Source organism: Pseudoliparis swirei, chromosome 15 (assembly GCF_029220125.1).
Source record: "Pseudoliparis swirei isolate HS2019 ecotype Mariana Trench chromosome 15, NWPU_hadal_v1, whole genome shotgun sequence".
Classification (NCBI taxonomy): Eukaryota; Metazoa; Chordata; class Actinopteri; order Perciformes; family Liparidae; genus Pseudoliparis; species Pseudoliparis swirei.
Window position 1 is genome coordinate 23072935 of NC_079402.1, and position 16342 is coordinate 23089276.

At 45.5% G+C, this 16342-nt stretch overlaps 2 protein-coding genes across 5 annotated transcripts; one reads left to right on the forward strand and one right to left on the reverse strand.

The window, feature by feature from the left end:
* Positions 1-225: 225 nt before the first annotated feature.
* zgc:56235 (Voltage-dependent anion-selective channel protein 2-like) lies at positions 226-8208 on the forward strand. Its single transcript, XM_056432587.1, has 9 exons — positions 226-335; positions 1915-1985; positions 3068-3117; positions 5534-5686; positions 5765-5817; positions 5949-6170; positions 6489-6639; positions 6719-6776; positions 7734-8208. The coding sequence occupies exons 2-9, from the start codon at positions 1919-1921 to the stop codon at positions 7823-7825; spliced, it is 846 nt and encodes a 281-aa protein (XP_056288562.1). The 5' UTR covers positions 226-335; positions 1915-1918; the 3' UTR covers positions 7826-8208.
* Positions 8209-8983: 775 nt separating this feature from the next.
* On the reverse strand, positions 8984-15251 carry tor4aa (torsin family 4, member Aa). Of its 4 annotated transcripts, none has more exons than XR_008833893.1 (4): positions 15170-15251; positions 12124-12516; positions 9927-10836; positions 8984-9792 (listed from the first exon to the last, which is right to left on the reverse strand). XR_008833893.1 is itself a non-coding variant. In XM_056432585.1 (3 exons), the coding sequence occupies exons 2-3, from the start codon at positions 12514-12516 to the stop codon at positions 9991-9993; spliced, it is 1239 nt and encodes a 412-aa protein (XP_056288560.1). In that variant the 5' UTR covers positions 15170-15251; the 3' UTR covers positions 8984-9990. The 4 variants fall into 4 exon arrangements, 2 of the variants coding, with proteins under 2 accessions (XP_056288560.1, XP_056288561.1); XR_008833892.1 differs by having other exon boundaries at positions 8984-9820; XM_056432585.1 differs by having other exon boundaries at positions 8984-10836.
* Between the last annotated feature and the right edge of the window lie 1091 nt (positions 15252-16342).

Below are 16342 nucleotides of genomic sequence, written 5' to 3' on the forward strand. Positions count from 1 at the left end.
TCTTATATTTTGTGTTTTGTTTTTATTCTTGTGTGTTGCTGCTACTGTCACGACAAATTTCCCCTTGGGGATTAATAAAGTATATATCTATCTATCTATCTATCTACCTGGCGCGCAACCGCTCGGTTGAGGTTTCTTTTCGCGGGTCTGTGGGATCACCATCTTGCTCCTCGTATCGACTCTTTGTTCGTGTTTCTCCCTCGTTACTGCGCATGCGCCCTATGTCTCCTTCATCGTGCCCTATAGACGTTGCTAAACTAAGCTAGCTGTCAGCAGCATCGCGCCGGTGACAGTCCAGACTCCACAGACTTCCCCTTCCGGACACATCGCCACCGGTGAGGAGACGAAACAAACATACTTATATTAAATACGTAGCTGTATTGCACGCGCGTAACGATGTATGCGACAAATATCCCCTCCAAGGTTAGCTTAGCATCGTGGGCGCTTATGCTAACGGCAGTTATCTAATGTGACGCGTTCGCTTTCCCCGTTTGATATTCTCGCATGTAGCAGGTTTATTAGCCCGGTGTGCAGCTCGTGAAGGTGTGAATGCAACCAGCAGCAGCTAACTAGGCTAACGTGAGCTATAGAAGCCAGTCGGTGCATCTGTCGCGAGCGTTTCTTTGTATTGCTCGTTAGCTCGCAGCTAGCCTGCAGCGCACACCTCTCTGCACCATCTGCTGTCCTTTGTCCCCAAAACAAGAGGCGCAGTGCAGCAAAGTGCAGCTTTATGGGGGAACATCTAATCCAGTTGACCACATCAGCAGCAGGATGAGGAAGATGAGGGCCCTTCTTCTTCATCTTCTTTTACAACCCTGAGAGCCTTTTGTTCTGCAGCTTCTGCTCTGCGCGACTTGAAGTGTTTCCGTGTGTATTTGTTCTCCTGTTGGGTCACGTGTGTATTTGTTCTCCTGTTGGGTCACGTGTGTATTTGTTCTCCTGTTGGGTCACGTGTGTATTTGTTCTCCTGTTGGGTCACGTGTGTATTTGTTCTCCTGTTGGGTCACGTGTGTATTTGTTCTCCTGTTGGGTCACGTGTGTATTTGTTCTCCTGTTGGGTCACGTGTGTATTTGTTCTCCTGTTGGGTCACGTGTGTATTTGTTCTCCTGTTGGGTCACGTGTGTATTTGTTTGTGTCTCATTCTCAAAACAACAGCGTGTCCCTGCAGCCCACCTTCAAACTGATTATATATATTTTTTAATGCAGTTCAACATCTGACCAGATGTGCAAAATGAAATATGATGATATTAATCCCGAAGGAAGTTTCATTCAAGACAACAGAAGAATTCAAATATGTATATAGAATAAATATGAATGAACGGCAGAATAACATGTATTAAGTTTAAGAGGAACAGTACTGACATGCAAAGAGAATACAAAAGCAATTAAAGTAAAAAAGAGATCAATTAAAATACAATGAAAAAGAATAAATTCAAAAGAGACAATACAGATAACTAATAGAGTATTGGAAGTTAAAATACAAAATTAATATTGACGATATTGGGAGAGATTTTGTCAATTATGTTAGAAAAAGTAGTAGAAAGTTATTTTGTGCAGCGTTATGTAAATAATATGCAGAATATAATATAACAACGTAATATGGAAAAGCCAGTAAGGGGTATTAATACACTAGATGTATACAGCGTACAGGATATAGTACACAGTGCAGGTAGAGTATAACATATATAGTGCACGTGTATTCTTCTACAGAATACATGTCTGAGTATCTGATATGCACAGGATAAATACTCTGATGACAGGATACCGCGTGCAGCAGGTTATTTATTAGACCAGCTTACGTCCTCCGACAGGTACTTTAATCATCACACCAGGTGCGGAGCAGCTTCCTGACGTGTTGGTCGATGTGAGGTCAAAGGTCAGAGACGCTGATCCCATGACTGCTCTCTCCTCAGCACGATGGCCGTCCCTCCTTCATACGCAGACCTGGGCAAAGCCGCCAAGGACATCTTCAGCAAAGGCTACGGTGAGTAGAGTGTAACACCGGGGGCGGCCAGCAGGGGGCGCACACACACCTTGGAGCTTTACGGTGTGACAGCAACATGCTCTACAGGTGTCATGTGACAGCAACATGCTCTACAGGTGTCATGTGACAGCAACATGCTCTAAAGGTGTCATGTGACAGCAACATGCTCTACAGGTGTCATGTGACAGCAACATGCTCTAAAGGTGTCATGTGACAGCAACATGCTCTACAGGTGTCATGTGACAGCAACATGCTCTACAGGTGTCATGTGACAGCAACATGCTCTACAGGTGTCATGTGACAGCAACATGCTCTACAGGTGTCATGTGACAGCAACATGCTCTACAGGTGTCATGTGACAGCAACATGCTCTACAGGTGTCATGTGACAGCAACATGCTCTACAGGTGTCATGTGACAGCAACATGCTCTACAGGTGTCATGTGACAGCAACATGCTCTACAGGTGTCATGTGACAGCAACATGCTCTACAGGTGTCATGTGACAACAACATGCTCTACAGGTGTCATGTGACAGCAACATGCTCTACAGGTGTCATGTGACAGCAACATGCTCTACAGGTGTCATGTGACAACAACATGCTCTACAGGTGTCATGTGACAGCAACATGCTCTACAGGTGTCATGTGACAGCAACATGCTCTACAGGTGTCATGTGACAGCAACATGCTCTACAGGTGTCATGTGACAGCAACATGCTCTACAGGTGTCATGTGACAACAACATGCTCTACAGGTGTCATGTGACAGCAACATGCTCTACAGGTGTCATGTGACAGCAACATGCTCTACAGGTGTCATGTGACAGCAACATGCTCTACAGGTGTCATGTGACAGCAACATGCTCTACAGGTGTCATGTGACAGCAACATGCTCTACAGGTGTCATGTGACAGCAACATGCTCTACAGGTGTCATGTGACAGCAACATGCTCTACAGGTGTCATGTGACAGCAACATGCTCTACAGGTGTCATGTGCAGGACGTCATGCTAAGCTACGTTAGCGTCTCCAGATGTTTACTTCCACGTTTCCATTGACGTATTTTTACATCTTCTGTCTGAAGGCTTCGGAGTCGTGAAGCTGGACCTGAAGACCAAGTCCCAGAGTGGAGTGGTGAGGAGTCTTCTTCTTCAAACCTGTTGTTTTCCTCCCCGTGTGCCACCGTCACCTTGGCGTAGCACCAAAATAATCCTCCGCCTAAAACCTGTAACCGTGTGTGTGTGTGTACGTACGTGTGTGTGTGTGTGTGTGTGTGTGTGTGTGTGTGTCCTTGCCGCTGCTCCTCTGGACTCTCTTGTAGATGGTAAGACGAGTCGGAGCGACCGCCGTTTATCATCACGATCACTCAACATCCTGGGCTTCTTTTTGTATCGTCTGTTGTTGTTGTGATCGTTCATACAGCATGAATATCAGTTTGTTTTCTTTACTCAATCAGATCTTAACTCGTCGTCTTTGTGGTGTCTCCAGGTTTTTAAGATGACTTGTAGTTCAACTACAACTGTAAATCATAATATATTATATTAAATATATTATTAATACCATATTATATATATATTTTATTACATATATTATAAATATGAAAAATATTATATATATATTATTACATATATTATATACATTTAATTACATATACTATAAATATTATATATATTATATTATACTGATTATCTTCTGCTCCAGACTACTATGGGATGGATTGCCGGTAAACGTTGTGCGTTCATTGTCCTCGGAGGATAGATCCCCTCGAGGATCCTCTCAACTCTCTAGCGCCCTCGTGTGGCCAACCGGATATAAACCTGCAGAACCAGCGAGAAGCAGCTTTTACTGTCCCGTGAAAACGTTCTTTAGGTTTCTGGGAGTTTCTAAACTCTCGTTTTGACTTTTAAAGCAACAAACGCCTTCAAGCTTTAATTTACAGTTTGTTTGTGAATACTTGAGGGATCGTCGGCCTGGCATTTTCTTTTACGCGTTTTCTCCCCGTTTGACAGACGTTGAGACGTCAAGTGTTTCACTGATATGTAAATAAAGACTCTGGTTATTTTCACGGACGCTTGTTCCTCAATTTAAAAGTTAAATTAATACGACTATAAAAGACAGAAAGTTGAACAAAGTATGTCAATGGAAACAGTTCCATTCTCAATTAAGGAAGATATTGGGTATTTTATTATTTAATTTGGTTAAAGTTTTATAATTTCTCATCATCTTCATCACGTCGTCCGTGTGTCGTGTTTCTGATGCATGTATTCATGCTCAGGGGCCGTTTTATTTCTGTATATTTTCAATAATTCATCGTCTCTTTACATTCTGTGAATCATTTATGTTGTAATTAGAGATGCACCGATCAGGTTTTTGGTGCCGATCACTGAAATCAGTATCTGCCGATCCGATAATACCGATCACCGATCACGGTGTCGATTGAAGCATTCTATTTATTGTGTAGCATTATTGCTATGAGGACTATGAGGAAATATATATATAAAGCAACTCAAACATTAAAGAAATTACAGATTTCTTTAAACATTTAGGACTTTTACTTTGAAAAATGTCCTAATTGATACATTAAAATTGTTTGATTGCTATTGTAGGGGATTTCAGATACGTATGGAACACATCTGCATCATTCATTTCCTGGAACTCTTGGGGAAATCTATTTACAGGACTTTGTTTAACATACAAAAGTCTGACTTATTTTTATAAACTCTTCCTTGGTACAGTAAAAATGTTTTAATGTTAGCATAATTTAAGCTAAATCTCAGAAACGATCTCTAAAGATACAAAATCAGTTCATTGTTTACTTTTATATGTTCGTGTATGATTTGTCGACATCTTATTTTGAAAAACGGATGTTGTTTCACGTGGTTCTTTCCGCTAACTTTGCAAAACCGGAAGTTGTCACTTAAATCCTTCCGCTAACTTGATCAAACCCTCTCGCTCCCGATGGAATGTGTTTAGCGTGAGCATCAGTCTGTCGGGGCAGACATGTGAGAGTCGGCTGAGTCGACCCAGAGATTCAACTCGGGGGACGGGGACGCCGCTCGGTGGTGAGGATCCCCTCTGACCTCTGCGGCCCTCGCCGGGCGCATCGTCTCCGTTGCGATGCGCCGCGATTGAAACGTCTCATAGTTCTCTCAGATGTTACGTCATCTGATCGGCCGTTTTTAGAACGCCGATCAAAACCGTTAATGGGAATATCGGCCGATATGGATCGGCGCCGATCGGATCGGTGCATCCCTAGTTGTAATAACGAGGGCCGTAACTTTATATTTACTCTTTATTGGTAAAAAATGTAAGGTTTATTTTTATGTTGGTGTGTTTCTATAAAACTGTGCATCCAGCTGGAGAGGGGCTTATATTATTAATTATCAAACGAGTTGAAGCAGATATATTATGTTTTTATTTCTCAACGCGTCTCAGGAAACCACCGATGGAAACTTATGTTACAAATTAGCGAAAAACAAATACCGATTCAATGATCTGCTGGTGGAACTATCTGGTGACCTCTGACCTCTGACGTGACCTTGTCCTCCAGGAGTTCAACACGTCCGGCTCCAGCAACACGGACACGGGGAAGGCGGCCGGCAGCCTGGAGACCAAATACAAGATGAAGGAGCTCGGCCTGAACTTCAACCAGAAGTGGAACACGGACAACACGCTGAGCACCGAGGTGTCGGTGGAGGACCAGGTACGCACGGCCACCAGGGGGCGCTGCAGGGACACGGGAGGGTCTGAGTGAGACTCTTAACGTGTGTGTGTGTCACAGCTGACTCAGGGACTGAAGGTGGCCTTGGACACGTCTTTTGTACCCAACACGGGGTGAGGTTATATAATAATAATCTATATTTGGCATAGTTTACATGTGTATTTCTAAAATTAGCTGCTGTTTTCAAAAACGAATAACTACATTGGAAGTGACCTTTAACCTTCCATCAACCTCCGTGTCTCAGTAAGAAGAGCGGGAAGCTGAAGTCGGCCTACAAGCGCGACTTCATGAACCTGGGCTGCGACGTGGACTTCGAGGGTCCCGTCGTCCACGCCGCCGGCGTGCTGGGCTACGAGGGCTGGCTGGCCGGCTACCAGATGGCCTTCGACACGGCCAAGTCCAAACTGACCCAGAACAACTTCGCCCTGGGGTACCGGGCCGGAGACTTCCAGCTGCACACCAACGTGTGAGTGAACGCCGGAGAGGAGGAGGCCGCATTCCCTCTCCTGACCACCGGGGGGCGACTCCTCTGGTTGTATAGAAGTCTATGCTTCATGTGTTAAAGCTGCATTCCCTCTTCTGACCACCGGGGGCGACTCCTCTGGTTGTATAGAAGTCTATGCTTCATGTGTTAAAGCTGCATTCTCTCTCCTGACCACCGGGGGGCGACTCCTCTGGTTGTATAGAAGTCTATGCTTCATGTGTTAAAGCTGCATTCCCTCTCCTGACCACCGGGGGGCGACTCCTCTGGTTGTATAGAAGTCTCACGTGTTGTTGTCCTCAGTAACGACGGTACGGAGTTCGGCGGCTCCATCTACCAGAAGGTGAACGAGGAGCTGGAGACGGCGGTGACTCTGGCGTGGACGGCCGGCAGCAACAACACTCGCTTCGGCATCGCCGCCAAGTACAAGCTGGACAAAGACGCCTCCCTCTCCGTGAGTGGCCCCGCCCCTTGCCCCGCCCCCACACGCACATATTCTGTGTTTGGGTTTTCACGTCTGGTTCCCCCCGCAGGCCAAAGTGAACAACGCCAGTCTGATCGGAGTCGGCTACACTCAGAGCCTCCGGCCAGGTAGGACCCCTGACCCCTGCGCTCTTTAAAGGCGTTTTATTTATTTATCTGTTTTTGATTTTTAAACAGTTTCTGTGATAATTAATTTTACAAAAATTGGAAAACAGCGGAATCTATATATTCAGAAGTTTTAAGCAATGTCAAAATAATAAAAATGGAAGCTCAATTATATATATGTATTTATATATTGTGAGAATGTAATTCTTTTTTATGGAAGCGGATTTAAAGTAAACGTTTTATTTTGGGCGAACATTTCAAATGAACACGTGGAATTAAAAAAAAATGTGTAAGCTCCGTTTGCTGAACCACGTGGTGCGTTCAGGGACCGCCAAATAAAGGAGACGTGACGAGGTTTTTTGGGGTTCATAAAGTGTTAAGAACCGAAGCGGACCAATCCGAGGATGAACTCTATCTCTTCACCGATTGGTCGACAGCAAGTTGTTTACCGGGTCAGCGCAGGCGGCTGGTTTTTGTTTAATTGTAATAATTCGACAGTGGCGACGGCGGTTAGAGCTCAAACCGGTTTGGAGGAGGAACCGGTTTGAGCTGAAGAAACCGGAAACGGAGCGACACTCCGGCAACGGCACGAAAACACGCTTAGAACACGTTTAGAACACGTCTGAACACGTCGGAGCGAGAAAATACACAATAAACGAAGCGCTTCACACCAACGCTCGTTTATTTTGAGTAAAGAAAGTTAATTGTAGCGCACAAAGAAAAAGATCATTGAAAACATTTAATTTAATTAACTACATTGTTGCATTTAACTGAAACACTTTCTCTGTAGACCTGAACACTATTATAAATATAAATGTGTTCATTACATTTATTAGTTCTTAATGGTAAATATATATTTTTTGCTGCAAGAACATTTTAATGTAATTAATTCGATTTACACTGTTACGTAAAACTGGGAGATTCTTTTTTTTAATCCAATAAATCCTCCTTTCTCTCCAGGGGTGAAGGTCACGCTCTCCGCTCTGATCGACGGGAAGAACTTCAACGCCGGAGGTCACAAGGTCGGGATGGGCTTCGAGCTAGAGGCGTAGACAGGAGAAAGAAGCCCCGCCCCCTCACCATCATGTAGCTCCTCCCCCTCACACACCCGAGTTGTGGAAGTGACACTATTTATTCCCCTGTCGTGGTCACAACCAAATGGTGCCGAGTGTTTGTTATTTAATCCGTTTAAATGTTACACGAACATCTGACTGAAGACATCGAGCTTTGAATGAAGGAGTTATTGAATTAAAGGGCCAGCGACGTTCGGTTGATGCTCCCACACGACCTCTGAGCCTCAGCGTGTTTTTCATCTAATTGTGTCATCGTGATTATAAAAATAGTTTTTCTTTGTCACATAGCAACAGTACCTCCATATTTTTCCACGTCAATCAATTAAGGGAATTCAAATAATAAAATAAATCATGTCTCAGAAGTTGTCGTCGTTCTTTTCTCATCAAAATATTTTACAAAGTTTTTGAACGGCTTAAAAATAACAAGAAATCCTCAATTTAAATAAACAGTAAATAAAACTCTTATTTTTAATAAATAAACTTTCTTTTAATTAATACAACTTTTTAGGACAGGGAAGATTGAATATGTGTTAAAGCTGAATTCTTCATAAAATAAAAATACTTTTTGGAAATGAAATTTCTGCTGGTCAATCAATAAATTAAATTTTTTGAATGGGAGCTGATTTTTGGAACTGCTGTTATTTTAAATGTTTGGATTAAACGGAAACAAACTCCTCGTTATTGTAGCATTTAAATGAATAAAGCTCACCCGTCTGAGGCGCAGTGTTATCCTTTAAACAGCTGCTCACAGCAGCCTCAGAGGAAAAGTTTGGATCATTAACTTATTCGCGGAAGAGTGATGAGAAAATCAATACCACACATGTCCGTACCCTAAAGATGTAGATAGTTAGCTTAGCATAAAGACTGGACGTCGCAGTAAACAGCTAATAATAATAATAATGTGTCCAAAGTTACACAACTTTGTTGAATCTGAACACAAACTGGTGTTCTAGCTGTTTTCATTCTTTATGCTAAGCTAAGCTAGTCGGCTTCTGGTGTTAGCTTAATATTTACCACACAGAAAATAAACTGGTAAGTAAACGTTTTTCCCAAATGTCAAACTTTTCCTTCAAGATTCTTTTTGTTTCGTCACAAGGAAAAATCTCAAATGGTGAAATTAAATGTCTTAAATTTCACTAAAGATTAAAGTTTGTATTGGATGTAGCTGAATACATGTAATAACAATGTAATAACAATGTAATGCAGTGTATATCCATGCAGAAGGATTTAATAAATAAACGGACTATTACCGTTATAATGAAGTCTTTAGAAATGTCTCAATTCATGTCGCATCACATTTTACAAAAACTAAATGAAAGGTCACGAGATCGATAATCTTGAGGGTTCATCCTCTGAGGACATTGAATACTTGAACCAAATTGAATGATAATCTGTATAATAGTTGACGAGATATTTCACTCAAATGGTCAGATGCTCACCAGAGTCACGAGGGTCCATCCTCTGGGGACCAGGAGCGGACAAACCTTCAAGTCGCCCCAACGATTCACTCAGAAACTAAATATGGTAACTTGCTTGTGGGACTAAATGAAAGGGTTCATCCTCTGAGGACCTCCATATTTCACAGAAATCCATCTTTGAGCTTTTTTCACTCTAAAAACCACAAATGTTGCGCTCGATTAAAAGTAATCTGATCATTGAAGTCACGAGGGTTCATCCTCTGGGGATCAGGAACGGTCACGCCGGTCCATCCGATAGATGAAGAACTAAATATGGTAACTTGCGTGTGGGACTAAATGAAAGGTCACGGGATCGTGAACCATCTTGAGGGTTCATCCTCTGAGGACCTCGAATACTTGCGCCTGTATAATTGTTGACAGATATTTCACAAATGTTGAGCTCACTGTGGTGGTGATGATGATTCATCCTCTGCGGATCAGGAACGTTCCCCTCGGTCCATCCGATAGTCTTCATCTCAACATCGTCCCCTCGTTGAGATGAAGACAAAAAGAAAAACTAAAGAAAATATTCCCAAGATGTGAATCCCGTCCGTACCGCTGTGCTCCTTTGTTGGAGGCAAACAACAACAACAACAACAACAACAAATAAAACGCGTCCGAACCTCTTCACAGGATTCTCGCCACGTTTCCCAGAGTCTTCTTCCTCTTCGCTGCGGCGCCTCCGGCTCACAGCAGGTTGACCCTGGCCACCACTTGCTTGCAGCCCGTCTGCGAGTATTGGCGCCCCCCGACCGCGGGGTAGTACTCGACCTCCCCCGCCAGGCGCTCGATGTTGGCGCGGTCCGGGTAGAAGCCCTCCCGAGTCATCTCCTCCAGGAAGCACTGCATCACGTGACCCTTCTCCAGGAGGCCGAGGGGCAGGAGCTCCGCCTCCAGCCACAGGGGGTGGAGCTCCTCCAGAGACTTGCGCAACACGGGCGTCAGCTCTTTGACCACGTCGCCCTGGCGACCGGACGCCGCCGCGGAGGAGGAGTTGTGCAGCGTGTGCCTGGTGACGTGGGCGTGGCCCAGGTTGCTCAGCAACAGGTAGACGGCGTTCAGGAACTCGTTGGACTGCTCGGCGGCGACCAGGCGCAGCAGCGCGTCCAGGAGGTCCCGGTGCATGTGCTCCGCCTCGTCGAAGACGAAGAGCGGGATCTTCTCCTCCTCCTCGGCGCGCTCCACCGCCGCCGACACGAGGGCGGCGAGGTCGCGGGCGCAGCGCGGGGCGTCGGCCTCCAGGGGGCAGTGGTGCAGCACGTAGTACTGCAGCACCAGCGCCTCGCCGACCACGGAGCGGAAGTGCGCCGCCAGCAGGCGCCCCAGGTGGCTCTTGCCCACGCCGCCGGGCCCGTGCAGCGACAGCACCAGCGGCTTGTTGTGGACGTAGGTGGACAGGTAGTCCCTCAGGTGGGCCAGCAGCGCCTCCAGCGCCCCCTGCTGGCCAAACACCTCGCGGCGCAACGTCTTCTCCAGACCGTCAAGGTCGTACCGGAGGACGTGGTCGTCCAGGTTCTCGATGGCGTTGTACACCTGGAAGAAAACACATTAATGTACACACTTCTATACAACCAGAGGAGTCGCCCCCTGGTGGTCAGGAGAGAGAATGCAGCTTTAACACATGAAGCATAGACTTCTACACAACCAGAGGAGTCGCCCCCTGGTGGTCAGGAGAGAGAATGCAGCTCTAACACATGAAGCATAGACTTCTATACAACCAGAGAAGCCGCCCCCTGGTGGTCAGGAGAGAGAATGCAGCTTCAACACATGAAGCATAGACTTCTATACAACCAGAGGAGTCACCCCCTGGTGGTCCGGAGAGAGAATGCAGCTTTAACACATGAAGCATAGACTTCTATACAACCAGAGGAGTCACCCCCTGGTGGTCAGGAGAGATAATGCAGCTTTATCACGTGAAGCATAGACTTCTATACAACCAGAGGAGCCCCCTGGTGGTCAGGAGAGAATGCAGCTTTAACACATGAAGCATAGACTTCTATACAACCAGAGGAGTCGCCCCCTGGTGGTCAGGAGAGAGAATGCAGCTCTAACACATGAAGCATATACTTCTATACAACCAGAGGAGTCGCCCCCTGGTGGTCAGGAGAGAGAATGCAGCTTTAACACATGAAGAATAGACTTCTATACAACCAGAGGAGTCACCCCCTGGTGGTCAGGAGAGAGAATGCAGCTTTAACACATGAAGCATAGACTTCTATACAACCAGAGGAGTCGCCCCCTGGTGGTCAAGAGAGAGAATGCAGCTTTAACACATGAAGCATAGACTTCTATACAACCAGAGGAGTCGCCCCCTGGTGGTCAGGAGAGAGAATGCAGCTTTAACACATGAAGAATAGACTTCTATACAACCAGAGGAGTCGCCCCCTGGTGGTCAGGAGAGAGAATGCAGCTTTAACACATGAAGCATAGAGTTCTATACAACCAGAGGAGTCGCCCCCTGGTGGTCAGGAGAGAGAATGCAGCTTTAACACATGAAGCATAGACTTCTATACAACCAGAGGAGCCCCCTGGTGGTCAGGAGAGAGAATGCAGCTTTAACACATGCAGCATAGACTTCTATACAACCAGAGCAGTCGCCCCCTGGTGGTCAGGAGAGAGAATGCAGCTCTAACACATGAAGCATAGACTTCTATACAACCAGAGGAGCCCCCTGGTGGTCCGGAGAGAGAATGCAGCTGAAGCGTAGACTTCTCACTGACCTGACGTCATGGAGGGAATACGTCAACAAAGAGTTGTGAAATGAGACGATGACTCACCGCCGCCCGAAATACATTTCTATATGTACACCCTTCGTCTCACCTGGACGAAGACGATGACGCACAGCAGGTAGAGGCAGTACTTGGCTCGGCTCGGCGCCGGCTTGGGAGGGGCTCGCCGCCGCCCCCTGGTGGGGTACTGCACCCCTTTCCTCCTCCTCCTCTTCTTCTTCTGAGGGACGGAGCAGGAGGACGAGTACGGCGCCAGTTCGTCGAAGGTGAAGATCTTGGGGCTCGTCTTCGTCGGCGCTCCCGTGAAGCTGCCGTCGCCGCCGAGCGCCGGCAGCGCCGCCTCCAGGCGCCGCTTCTTCATGGCCTGGTACTTCTGCTTGATGCGTACGACGGCGCGCAGAGACGAGGAGAAGCTGGACAGGCCGCCGGTCTCCACCTCGCCCTCCGTCTGGGAGGCCGAGCTGCTGCTGTCCTGGTCGCTCATCTGCAGAGAGAAAGCATTTATTTAAATATATATATTTATATATTCACGTAGCGCGCTAGCTAGTGCACGTTATCGGCTTTAAAAGCTCGCCGGCCGGGTTTGACCACTCACGATTTTCTCTTTGCAGACGTCGAGGTTGTGAAAGGTCGCGACCTTCAACTCGCGCCCCGAGGCTGTTTGAAGGTCGAGACCTGTCAATCACAGTAGTCCCGCCCTCAAGCACAACAGACATCGATACACCTCGTGTGTCCGTCTGCTGAATATGAAGCTGGAGACGGTTAGCTTAGCTTAGCATGAACAAAACAACAGGTACTGTTCTTAAAAACTATTTTGAGATGCTTGTACTTTAAGTTATCTTTTGCTACTTTATACTTCTATTCTACTACAGAGAGAAATATTTACATTTATTTGATAACTTTAGTTACTTTGCTTCAGATTATTATATATATATTTATATATTAAATATAATAAACATATTTATATAAAAATATATATATATTTATATAAATATATATTAAATATATATATATATATTCAATATATACATTAAATATATATATATACACATATATTAAATATATATATATTTTAAAAAACTATATATAAATATATATCAATACTAGAAATGAGATAACATATCTGTGTATGATCAGAACCAGAGATAGAATCCTCTGGAGAACGTTCCTGCAGAAAGAAGGAAGCGCTTCATTCAGGAACAGCCGTGCACTTACCTGTACCCGTGCACTTACCCGTGCACGTGCATGTACATGTGCACGTGCATGTACCCGTGCACGTACATGTACATGTGCACGTGCATGTACATGTGCACGTGCATGTACCCGTGCACGTACATGTGCACGTGCACGTACCTGTGCACGTACATGTACCCGTGCACGTGCATGTACACGTGCACGTACGTACATGCACGCATGTACACGTGCATGCACGCATGTACGCATGCCGTACGCGCATACGTGCACGTGCACGTGCACGCATGCATGTACGCACGCATGCACGTGCACATGTACGTGCACGTGCTCGTGCCCGTGAAGCGCGCCCCAGGGAGCTTCCAGCGTCTCCGTGGTTCTTTAACTTTGAATTAAAAGTGAATTCTGATTCAACGACGTTCAGCTCCTGTTGGACCATCGTTATCAAAACATCCTGCAGAACGTGAAACGGAGGAGGAAGAGGAGGAGGAGGAACTATCAGCTACACCCAGAAGGAGGTCAGGATAATAACTATAACTCCAGATCATGTTCTTAGAGGACAATAATAACACCAGGAGACCATTGTTCTTTGTTCCCTTTGTTCCGGCTCAGAGGAGAGAAGAGGGGCCTCTTGAATTCAGCACGAAAGAATTTAGAGAAAGAGAGAGAGAGAGGTGGGGGGGAGAGGGGTGGGAGAGAGAGGTGTGGGAGGAGAGGGAGAGGTGGGGGGGAGAGGGGTGGGAGAGAGAGAGGTGGGTGGGAGAGAGGGAGAGGTGGGGGGGAGAGGGGTGGGAGAGAGAGAGGTGGGTGGGAGAGAGGGAGAGAGAGGTGGGTGGGAGAGAGGAGAGGTGGGGGAGAGGGGTGGGGGAGAGGGGTGGGAGAGAGTGAGAGGGTGGGAGAGGGAGAGATGTGGGGGAGAGAGAGAGGGAGAGGTGGGGGAGAGAGAGAGGGGTGGGAGAGAGAGGGAGAGGGGTGGGAGGAGAGGGAGAGATGTGGGGGAGAGAGAGAGAGGTGGGTGGGAGAGAGGGAGAGATGTGGGGGGGAGAGAGAGAGAGGGAGAGGTGGGGGGGAGAGGGGTGGGAGAGAGAGAGAGAGGTGGGTGTGAGAGAGGAAGAGGGGTGGGAGAGAGAGGGATAGGAAAAGCGAGACAGACAACAGAAAGAAAGCAAGAGACAGAAAGAGAGAGACACAGGAGAGAGAGAAAGACAGAAAGAGAGAGAGAGACAGAAAGAGAGAGAGAATCAGAGGTGCTCCTCTCAGCCTGAGGGCCGCATACCAAACATTTTATAACTCCCTGATGATATTTTCTGTGTAAAAAAAGAGTAAAGAGTAAAGACTAAAGAGTAAAGACTAAAGAGTACAGAATAAAGAGGAAAGAGTAAAGACTAAAGAGGAAAGAGGAAAGAGTAAAGACTAAAGAGGAAAGAGTACAGAGTAAAGAGCACAGACTAAAGAGTAAAGACTAAAGAGTAAAGAGTACAGAGTAAAGAGCAAAGAGTACAGAGCAAAGAGTACAGAGTAAAGAGCAAAGAGTACAGAGCAAAGAGTAAAGAGCAAAGAGTACAGAGCAAAGAGTAAAGAGCAAAGAGTACAGAGCAAAGAGTACAGAGTACAGAGTAAAGAGTACAGAGCAAAGAGTAAAGAGCACAGAGTAAAGAGTAAAGAGCAAAGAGTACAGAGCAAAGAGTAAAGAGTAAAGAGCAAAGAGTAAAGAGTAAAGAGTACAGAGTACAGAGTAAAGAGTAAAGAGTAAAGAGCAAAGAGCAAAGAGTAAAGAGTACAGAGTACAGAGTAAAGAGTACAGAGTAAAGAGCAAAGAGTAAAGAGTAAAGAGCAAAGAGTAAAGAGTACAGAGCAAAGAGTACAGAGCAAAGAGTACAGAGTAAAGAGTAAAGAGCAAAGAGTAAAGAGTACAGAGCAAAGAGTACAGAGTAAAGAGTAAATACCTCTTTCCTCTCAGTTCTTCTCGTCCTCCAAGCAGCTGAAACACAGACAGGAGAGCAGAGCGACCAGCTCACCGGAACAGAGGAAGAGGAAGAAGAGGAAGAAGAGTTGTCTCACCTACAGAGAGAAGCAGCTTCACAGGAAGAGCCATCGCTGGCTCCTCCCCTTTCTTCCTCTTTTATTCTCTCTCTTTCCACGTGACTCCAGCTGGCTGCAGATCAGCTCCAAACACTTTAAGGGATTTATTGTTTTGCATTTAAGCTTCAGATATTAATTTAACATTCATCAGTGAAATTAATCATTCAAGATTAATTGCAAAAAAATAAACTATTACAATTTTTAAAAAGCAGAATAACGAGTTTTTCAAAGTTAAAATGCAGTTGATAATTAGGGTCCTCGTCGACTTCGTCGTAGAGGAACCTATTGTTTTTCGATTGATTATTATTATTATTCATAGTCCCACTCAAACGTCGTCTGCCCGCACACCGTGCGCCCCAGCAGAGTGAAATTCCACATGCACAAGCAGACTGGTGAAAATTTTTAGATTGAGTTTTCGTATTTGTTTATGAAGAAATGTCTCAATAGCGCCCCCTACAAACTCTTTTTTTCAAAAGCAATAGTTTTCTTCCCCCGATGACCGATTGACTTGGGATTTGGTCCACAGGTCAGAATTGACCTGCTCTACAAAAAAGCCTCTCAGACCCCTAAGCTCCGCCTACTTAGATTTTCCGCCATTTTGAATTTTTTTAAAAACACTTTTTGTTTAACTCCTCTGAAACGCTTGGTCCGAATCATACACAACTTGCTGTGGTTCATTATCGGTTCGATGCCATCAGAAATCTTTGAAAGATTGTTGATAGGTCATTGTTTTCAGAAGATATGGACCAATGAACATCCAAGGGGTGTGGTATAATATGTAAAGACCCTAATTTCCAAATCACTTTGTCTATCTTCACCAAATTGGTAGCCTATGTCCACAAGGACGCCCTTAACCTACCTTGATTTTTTCATAATATTTGAACATTAGGGGGCGCTACAATCAATCCCTCAAATTATGCCTTTTTTCATGTTTTTAGGGGTTGTAAAACCGTTAACTCCTCCTAGTGCTTAAACCCGATTCATTCCAAACTTGGGCAGTAGGGTCTTGAGACCTTTGTCTTGAAAATCTTTGAAAG